Source organism: Bison bison, unplaced genomic scaffold, assembly GCF_000754665.1.
Source record: "Bison bison bison isolate TAMUID 2011002044 unplaced genomic scaffold, Bison_UMD1.0 scf7180017864251, whole genome shotgun sequence".
Classification (NCBI taxonomy): domain Eukaryota; kingdom Metazoa; phylum Chordata; class Mammalia; order Artiodactyla; family Bovidae; genus Bison; species Bison bison.
In genome coordinates, this window is record NW_011494823.1 from 1109588 (window position 1) to 1120107 (window position 10520).

General features: G+C 39.3%; 1 protein-coding gene across 1 annotated transcript in view; it reads right to left on the bottom strand.

Annotated features, from left to right (window-relative positions):
• The window catches only part of UVRAG (UV radiation resistance associated), a 334304-nt gene that overhangs the window by 294142 nt on the left and 29642 nt on the right, over positions 1–10520 (bottom strand). The window contains exon 3 of the mRNA XM_010847555.1: positions 1585–1702. Within this exon, the coding sequence (XP_010845857.1) occupies positions 1585–1702 (118 nt within the window). The remainder of the gene's footprint in view (positions 1–1584; positions 1703–10520) is intronic.

Consider the following 10520-nt stretch of genomic DNA (forward strand, 5'->3'; position numbering starts at 1 on the left):
ACAATTCCAATAATAATTGCTATCATTTACCAAATACTTAAAATGTACTAAGTTCAATGTCAGTAACTATTATCAGAGGTAACACTGGAGCAAGAACACAGAAGTTCTAACAAAGACAACCAAGAACTAATTATATGGAACCTATAAAAAATGTAAAGTACTTTGGCATTGTCATATATTGCTAGTGATGAAGCCAATTAGTGAGCAGCAGACCAAATGTAATAAGATCTGCAAAAATACTTATACCTTAGCACAGATAGTGATCAAACTGTTTCATTTTTCTTCTGGACACATAAGAAGACAATATTTTCCCATCCCCTGTTCACCTAAAAAGGATGATGTAACTGATATATGGCTAAGGGAATGTCATGGAATTGATGTAGAACACTTCCATTTAAAAATCTCCCTCACATAATCCCTCTCCTTTGCCATACCAGAAGCATTATTCCAAAACAGAAGCAGCCTGGATACCTGAGCCACCAGTCAAAGGAGAACTGCCAGGCCAGTATCTGATAAGTAACACCTACACTTTTGAGCAACTTTGTTCAGTTGCTCAGTTGTGTTGACTCGTTGCGACCCCATGGACTACAGCACGCCAGGCTTTCCTGTCCTTCAACATCTCCCAGAGATTGCACAAACACTGAACTTAGTGTTTAAGAATTTTATTATGTCAAGACACTGAATGACTCATAGCATTTGTTATAGTAGCTAGAGTTACTCGTTCAGATTAATACAATTGTTTTAAAAATATGCAGTGGTTAGAACGAAACCGAAGAATGAAAATAGAACTGTAAAAATGGTGGAATTTACAGTCCTTTTTTCCTTGTCCAAAAATTACATAGCAAGCTATTTCAGTATATAGTATATATACTGGTATATAGTTGGTATATAGTTACATACTGGTACATAGCTGTATATAGTTATATACTAGCTGAAATAGCCAGAACTAATATCAATGTAGTTTTAATCCTAAAACAATATTCCTGCCATTATACCATTTTTCTTCTTTTACAGTTTTTAACATAAGTCAACTGATTATGTCAAAGTGTCTTTTGCCTAATATGTATTCAAAAGATGCTTGGGATTCTGAATCAAATATCTGATGTCCTCTTAGAATTATCACTTACGGAAGAATCCACATTTCAGTATGAGGAAATGAATTCAAAGAAACCATGCAATTCTAAAAATGAGTCCATATACACAAAGAATTACAGATATGATAAGATATGAACTGGGTCCAAATTTTACCACAAGACTAAAGGAATCAATTATATTTTAAAGACAAGCAAATTAGTACTAGATACTAGACTCAAGTAACCTATTTCAAATGACAGCTACTGAATAATTAAACATTATAAAGGAATGATAAATTTATCATTGTAAGGCTCAGCTATCCAAAAGAACTAGCCAAAAGACATGTTTCTTCAATATATGTAACAACTGCTCAAGAAATATTTTCAGACAGCATGACAACTTAGTTTTCTAATAAGCAATACTAGCAAGGGATGCAGAGAATCATTTGTGTTACAAAAGAATAAAAATGAGATCTAACGATCTGTGGGTGGCAGGTCCAGATTCTCTTACCTTTGTATACCTTTTCAGTGTTACACAAGTGAAGTGTGAAGTAGGTATCAAGGAGCTGATGGCCATTCCTATTAACAATGTTCCGGGCAGCAATGTTCCGAAGATGTCTAAGACGACGCTGAAACATAAAGAACAAAAAAAAAAGAGGAGTATTCAGTTTTTCCCTCTTCTAAAACTTTCTGAAAGCTACAATTCAAAGATAAAATTTAGTAAGTTGTCCCAGTCATTTATTTGTTGAGCCAGCAACCTTAACCCAGTCTTTTATTTATGCCTCAATATCTCTTCTGTTAAATAGGAGTTATTCTTACCCTATATCATTTACAAAGCTGTTGGAAGCATGAAATAACAGAAATGAAATATTCTTGAAAAGTATAAATATTATATAAATCCTATATACCTGTAGAATAGCATCAGTATTTCCTGGAATATTAACTAAGCAGTAATTTGCTTTTTTCCCATCAGAAGGATGCAAAGTCCAACTCACACCAACACAAAATTAGCAATTATTACATACACACAGCTCTGTTGCTAGTTCAGTCTGATGCCAGATCATCTGTTACAACCAAGAAAAGAAGGCAAAGACAAAAAAAAAAAAAAAAAGTAACTAACACTGTTCACTTCATCAGGCCAGTAACCCAACTGTTGTCAGCTTAAATTCTCACTCGACCAGCAGTCAACCAGTCCCTATTTTTTCATCAGGCCTTCCTCCAACTAGATGCAAAAATTATTTGAAGTCATAAGTGTTGGAAATGCAAAAGCTCCAAAAGCAATAGGAGAAATCAACAAAAATATAAGATGCCTAAGTGTTAGTTGTGCAGTTGTGTCCAACTCTGCGACCCCATGAACTGTAGTCTGCCAAGCTCCTCTGTCCATGGGATTTCTCCAGGCAAGAATAATGGAGTGGGTAGGCATTCCCTTCTCTAGGGGATCTGCTCAAACCAGGGATCAAACCCGGGTCTCCTGCACTGCACGCAGATTCTTTACCACTGAGCTACAGAGTACAGAATGCCTTAAGATACCTTAACAGATAGCCAAGTCATTTGGTATAAAACAGAAAAGTTGGCAGTCAAGTCTGAGCACAACAGATTCATTCTCAATAGCTAGTCCCCTGTGTCAGATTATTTCAGAGACTGAAAAATAGAAACCAAGTGTTCAGTTTTAAAATATGCTTAAAGCTTTCCCTTTAGGCCGAAAGCCCACTTTGCTGCGGTAAGTCCATCATCAATTACAGGTGCAGTCAGCCAGCAAAGCACAGTTCTTTCTTTCCATGCACACAGCAACCTAATCCTTTCTCCCAGTCTAGAGGTTAAGATTCTTGGACAGAGAAGGTTATTGTCTAATAAATTTATTTAACATTCTAAGTATGAAAAACCCCCAAATGTGTTTATAAAAAGTTCTTAGGGGTTACTTTAAAAGACTTATATTTCTACAGTCTGCCAAAGGTTTCCATTTCACACCCTAGATTACAGTGACTATTTCCTCCAACCACATATTTTTCATTAGCCTTCTGAGACAAGACTTTAAATTGAAAGGAACCACTAATAGCCTACATACATAATAATCACATCTATTTTGCCAAAAGATTCCAATCTTGGTCCTCTATTCAAAGACCTGAAAACATTACCCACAGCCTCCGGCATAAAGTACAAACTTCCCATTATTCCCTTCAAAGCCTTGCACAATCCAACCTCTCCATACTCGATCCTTACTTCCCACTAGATCTTCCACACACCTAACCCCCGGTCACAAGTGACTGTTTACTATTCCATGAAAAAGATCATGTAAGGTCCTAGATCCATGTTTTTGCCAATGCTAGCTCCTCAGAGCTATCTACTGAGATTACCATATGGATTTTATCTTTCAATTTGTTTATATGATGTATCACACCAATTGATTTGTGTATACTGAAAAATCTTTGCATCCCTGAGATAAACCCCACTTGACCATGGTGTATGAATCTTTCAATGTATTGTTAGAGTCTGTCTGCATTTTGCTCAGGATTTTGGCATCTGTGTTCATCAGTGATATTGGCCTGTAATTTACTTTTTTTGTGATATCTGAAGCACTAAGATAAGTATTTTCATTAAACAACTGGAACAAACAAAGGAAATCAACACTCGGGTAAATTATGGATGTAATCTTGGTGAAGGCAGTAAATATACACGGGGACCTCTTGTGCCCTTTGTCTTGGTTTCCTCTTTAAAATATTCATTCCAATTTTATCATAAAGCTGATTATTTTTAAAAATATTAAACATGCGAAATGCCAGGCTGTATGATGCACAAGCTAAAATCAAGACTGCCGGGAGAAATATCAATAACCTCAGATACGCAGATAACACCACACTTATGGCAGAAAGCGAAGAAGAACTAGAGAGCCCCTTGATGAAAGTGAAAGAGGAGAATGAAAAAGCTGGCTTAAAATTCAACATTTAGAAAACTAAGATCATGGCATCTGGTCCCATCACTTCATGGCAAATAGATGGAGAAACAGTAGAAGGTGAGAGACTTTATTTTTGGGGCTCCAAAATCACTGCAGATGGTGACTGCAGCCATGAAATTAAAAGATGCTTGCTCCTTAGAAGAAAAGCTGTGACCCAACCTAGACAGCTTATTAAAAAGCAGAGACATTACTTTGCCAACAAAGGTCCGTCTAGTCAAAGCTATGGTTTTTCTAGTAGTCATGTATATGAGAGTTGGACCATAAAGAAGGCTGAGCACTGAACAACTGATGCTTTTGAACTGTGGTGTTGGAGAAGGCTCTTGAGAGTCCTTTGGACTGCAAGGAGATCCAACCAGTCCATCCTAAAGGAAATCAGTCCTGAATATTCATTGGAAGGGCTGATGCTGAAGCTGAAACTCCAATACTTTGGCCACCTGATGCAAAGAACTGACTCACTGGAAAAGACCCTGATGCTGGGGAAAACTGAAGGCAGGAGAAGGGAACGACAGAGGATGAGATGGTTGGATGGCATCACAGACTCGATGGACCTGAGTTTGAGCAAGCTCTCAGAGTTGGTGATGGACAGGGAAGCCTGGCATGCAGCAGTCCATGGGGTCGCAAAGAATCAGACATGACTGAGCAACTGAACTGAAACTTTAATAAATTAGATTAACAATATTAATAATATGCCAAAGGACCTACTATGCACAGGGAACTATACTCAACATTTTGTAATGATCTATTAGAAAAGAAAATATAAAGAAGAGTATATTTTTTAAAAAAAAGATAAAGAAGAATATATATGGGACTTCCCTGGTGGTCCAGTGGTTAAGAATCTGCCAGCTAATGCAGGGAACTAAGATCCCACATGCCAAGGGACAACTAAGCTTCGTGAGCCACAGCTACTGAGCCCGCACTCTATAGCCCATGCTCTGCAACAAGAGAAGCCTGTGACCTGCAGCTAGAGAACTCCCCGCCTGCCACAACTAGAGAAAGCCTGCATACTGCAATGAAGAGCCAATGCAGTCAAAAATAAAGAAACAGAAGAATGTGTGTGTGTGTTTGTCTATATAACTGAGTCACTATGCTGTACACCTGGAACTAACAGGATATTATAAATCAACTAAACCTCAATAAAAATAAATAAGAATTAATAATAATAATTATTATATGCTAATGTTAATTTTTAGTTTTGAAAAATGTAAAATGGTAATGTATGATACTAGCCTTAGGGAAAACTGAACAAAGAGAATTCTGTGTACTGTCTTTGCAACTTCTCTGTAAATCTAAAATTATTCCAAAATTTTAAAAAATGATAAGCTATTTATTGCCTTTTTTCAGAACTAGGAGTGGAAAGGGGACAAAGAATGCCAGTAAAACAACACTTCACAAATATTATTTAAACAGAGCTCCTCTCTTCCATCCCCACCCATTTATCTCCTTCCTTCAGTCTCCCATCTCCTTCCTTCCTCCCCTTCCCCCAAGGTTTAATGCAATTAAAAAGAAACACTGGAAGGTTAAACCAGAAACTCAGAAAATGACCTATGGGGGTGAGAAGAGGTTGGAGGGAACAGAGATATAAGCAAGACTTCCCTGATACTTCGCTATGTGGTTTTGCCTTCTGTACCGTAAGAATGATTTACATAATCAAAAAATAAAGTTAAATAAGAAAAGTTTAACCTAGTCAAAAATATAACAGCAATACCAAAAATTACCACCAGTCTTAGGCTATATCACCCACCTTTGCCCAAATTACTACCCTATGAACCTAGGAAATATTAAAGAAATCAAGGTGACCTAAAGGATCCTCTCTAGTTCTCAGTTCTCCAGAACATCTGTACTTGACCAAAACAATGTATAATTACAGATAGTTTCAAATATTTGTCTGTTTTTCCAACTAGACTAAAAGTTCTATACGGGTGAGATTTGTTTTATTAACTGCTGTATCTCTAGCACCTAGATGAATAACTAGCAAATAGTAGGAACACAACAAATGGTTTTTGATTGAATTTATACATGTCCAAAATCACTGCAGATGGTGACTTCAGCCATGAAATTAAAAGATGCTTACTCCTTGGAAGGAAACTTATAACCAGCCTCGACAGCATATTGAAAAGCAGAGACATTACTTTGTCAACAAAGGTCCATCTAGTCAAGGCTATGGTTTTTCCAGTGGTCATGTATAGATGTGAGAGTTGGACTATAAAGAAGGCTGAGTGCTGAAAAATTTATGCTTTTGAACTGTGGTGTGGGAGAAGACTCTTGAGAGTCCCTTGGACTGCAAGGAGATCCAATCAGTCCATCCTAAAGGAGATCAATCCTGGGTGTTCACTGGAAGGCTGATGTTGAAACTGAAACTCCAATACTTTGGCCATCTGATGCGAAGAGTTGACTGATTGGAAAAGAATCTGATGCTGGGAAAGATTGAGGGCAGGAGGAGAAGGGGATGACAGAGGATGAGATGGTTGGATGGCATCACCAACTCAATGGGCATGGATTTGGGTGAACTCCAGGAGTTGGTGATGGACAGGGAGGCCTGGTGTGCTGTGGTTCATGAGGTCGCAAAGAGTTGGACACGACTGAGCAACTGAACTGAACTGATACATATCCAGACAATTAACACAGTCAAGAAGGGCTTGGTATGACCTAGGTCGTGCAATGAACCTGAGTGGCCTGGAACCCATAGTGGATTGTGACACCTACCCATGAGATGGTGGGAGAATACAGAGCACTTCAAACCTAAGACTGGACCTCAGAACTGAAAGTGGGGGTCAAATCTTAGCAGTGCTTCTGGACTACAGCAAATTCTCAGCATTCACCTACCTACCTGTAACTGTACCAAGGTATACCAGGCACCAGGAATTCATGGCCTGGAGGCAACATCGAGCATAAATGTACTGCTTTAGACCTTGTCTAAACAGAATTAAATATCAGATTATCTCTTCAATGGCCCATCCAAAGATAAATTCAAATCTGTCTTATGATCTAAACTGGCTCAAATATCTCAGAAAAGTAAAAACAGTAAGTAATTAAAATTTATGCCAACTTTGGAATTACTCTTTGTTTTTGGCTGTGCTGGGTCTTCATTATTATGCATGCACTTTCTCTAGTTGCAGCACGTGGGATTCTCATTGTGGTGACATCTCTTATTGCAGAGCATGGGCTCTAGAGCACAGGCTCAGTAGCTGTGGCCCACGGGCTGAGCTGACCTATGCCATGTGGAATCCTCCTGGACTAGGGATCGAACAGTGTTCCCCGCATTGGCAGGTGGGGATTCTTAACCACTGGACCACCAGGAAAGTCCCAGATTACTCTTTAAGATAACATTCCATGCAGTTTCTTAAACTGCCCAATCACCTCACACTTTCTTAAAGCTTTAAGCATTCACAGTTAAAAAAGGCTCTTTGCATCTCTTTCTACAGCAGTAGCTTTAGGCAGCCAATTATACTCTAAAAACATCTATTCCCAAATTTGAATAGATTTTAATTTTTAAGTTGGAATTAAAATGGCTTTAAAGTCTTTGAAGCACTACCTAAAAAACATTCTATATCAAGGTTAAAAACAATCACTAGAATAAAATCTTATTCAGCTTTTATTTGCAAGACTGATGTATTATAGCTAGAGCACAATTCTGCTACCTGAAATGTTGGCAGTGGGAAAGAAACCGGAATGATCCTAAATCCCTCAACCTTTTTTTTCTTTTTTAAACAAATCTCTCAAGTATAAATTCTAAAACAAGACTTCATTGGCATGTTTTCTAGATTTGAAACATCTGCTTAAATAAACAAGCATTACACTAGTATGATTGTAAATTGATGCCCCTAAAGAATCTAAAAGGGTTGGATTTTCTTGTTAACAGTACTAATGTTCTTAGAAAACTGCTTTAAAACCTGAGTGAAAGTCACTCAGTCGTGTCCGACTTTGCGATCCCATGGACTATACAGTCCATGGAATTCTCCAGGCCAGCATACTGGAGTGGGTAGCCTTTCCATTCTCCAGGGGATCTTCAAACCCAGGTCTCCCGCATTGCAGGCGGACTGTTTACCAGCTGAGCCACAAGGGAAGCCCAAAATGTACCCACAGTAGATTAAAGAACTTTTTCTGCCTTTTAAAATTTTGCTGTTTTATCTTGCCCAGCATCTATTTGGTTTAAAAAACAAACAAACAACAAAAAAGAACAAAAACACCTCAGATATTCCTCTGTAGAACTACCCTCCTCTGCTATCAATCTACTGTAGAATTAATCCCACTTCCAACTCCAAGGAGGATCATGTGACTCAGGTCAGGTCAATCAGCCCTGATCATTCCCTCCCCCTGACCATAACAACACAATTAGGATCCATGGAAAACCTAGAAGTTGTATTAAATAGTCGATTAAATTCTTTTTCCCCCCTACTGGCCCAGAACCTGGAAGGATATAGGGCTAGAGATGCTGGCTGTAATCTTTACATCATAGTGAAACCTGAGATGGAAACTGCAAGAGAGCAGAGTTCAGAAACCTGGAGCAAGACAGAAATAAGGCATTCCAAGAGTAAGGTAAGAGATACAAACTACTATGTACAAAATGGATAAGCAACAAGGATGCAGTGTATAGCAGAGGGAATTACAACCATTATCTTGTAACAACTATTCATGGAGTATAACCTGCAAAAAGCAGAATCACTATGCTCTACGCCTGAAATTAATATTAAGTCAACTATACTTTAATAACGGAGAAGGCAATGGCACTCCACTCCAGTACTCTTGCCTGGAAAATCCCATGGACGGAGGAGCCTGGTAGGCTGCAGTCCATGGGGTCGCTAACGGTCGGACACAACTGAAGCGACTTAGCAGCAGCAGCAGCAGCATACTTTAATAAAAAAAATAAAAGTCCTGCCAAAAGAATTTTAGTCTCTGTCAGTACTAAGTGAAGTACTGAGCAACTTCACTTTCACTTTTCACTTTCATGCATTGGAGAAGGAAATGGCAACCCACTCCAGTATTCTTGCCTGGAGAATCCCAGGGACGGGGGAGCCTGGTGGGCTGCCGTCTATGGAGTCACACAGAGTCGGACATGACTGAAGTGACTTAGCAGCAGTATACTTTAATAAAAAAAATAAAAGTCCTGCCAAAGGAATTTTAGTCTCTGTCAGTACGACCAAATCCTACCTAAAATGAGAATAATGACAGAAACCAACCCTGTCCTGATAAAACTGTTGAAGATTATAACTAGAGAACACTTACATCATAACTGTTTATCAAGAATTTTTCCCACTAACAGGTTAGTAAATGAAAAGTAACATTCTAATTTAGCTGCAAGGTACAAAGAAATGTTTTGTTAAACATCCCCATATTTTAGAAAATGGTAATTTCTGATGGGTCAATCCATTTTTATTGATACAATTTTGAACCTCATCCTTGGTGACAGCAAGTCGAAACAACACCTCAGAACTAAAAGAAAACCAAAGCAACTTTTAGTAGTAAAGTAGGCCACTGGTGTTCTATGTTCTCCCCAAATGTTATCTTTCCTTTGCTGGTATCTAAACTTGGTCATGGGGTCGCAAAGAGTCAGACACGACTGAGCAACTGAACTGAACTGAAACTTGGTCTGGCTTCTGAGGTATAAAAATGAGCAAAGAGAAATGTGATGTGTTCCTCCTCTCTGCTGGAGAGTGACTCAGGGAGACTGATGATGGCTATCCTCCTCCCTCCTTGCACTCCTTGCTTATTAAAACAAGAGTAACTAAGTGTCTCGCTGTTCACTGAACCCAGGGTAGGCAAAGCGTGAGCGAGGAAGCAGATAGGAAGAAGCTGAAAGAAGATGCGAGGAGCCATAAGAACTGCGAACATTCTTTATTCGCAGCAGCAAGGCAGACATGCTTTATCCTCTAATGGCTGCCGCTGCCACAAGACACAGCAAGGGCTTTTCAGGTGGTGCTCATATAGGAATGATGCGCATGCCCAGTGCTATAAATGACCTCAGCTGTTAAATAACCATGCATAGAAACTGTTACAGAATGTGGGGCCAGAGCAAGGGAACATGGGGCGGGAGTGAAAGGGAGTTGGGCGAGACAGCCTGACCACCGCCATCTTGGCTAACTGCTCTTTCCCAACACCGTGGTTCTTAAATATAAAGACTCCACAAATCTCCATCACCAAACTAAACTACCACCCACCACATACCTTTTATGGCTCCCAAGACCACAGTGAGGTATCTTCTAAGCAAATTTTGAGTCTAATACGCATAGCTCTACAAGAGCTCTTACAAATCAACAATACAATCCATCAACTATCAGTTCAGATCAGATCAGTTGCTCAGTCATGTCCGACTCTTTGCGACCCCATGAATCGCAGCACGCCAGGCCTCCCTGTCCATCACCAACTCCTGGAGTTCACTCAGACTCAAGTCCATCGAGTCAGTGATCCCATCCAGCCATCTCATCCTCTGTCGTCCCCTTCTCCTCCTGCCCCTAATCCCTCCCAGCATCAGAGTCTTTTCCAATGAGTCAACTCTT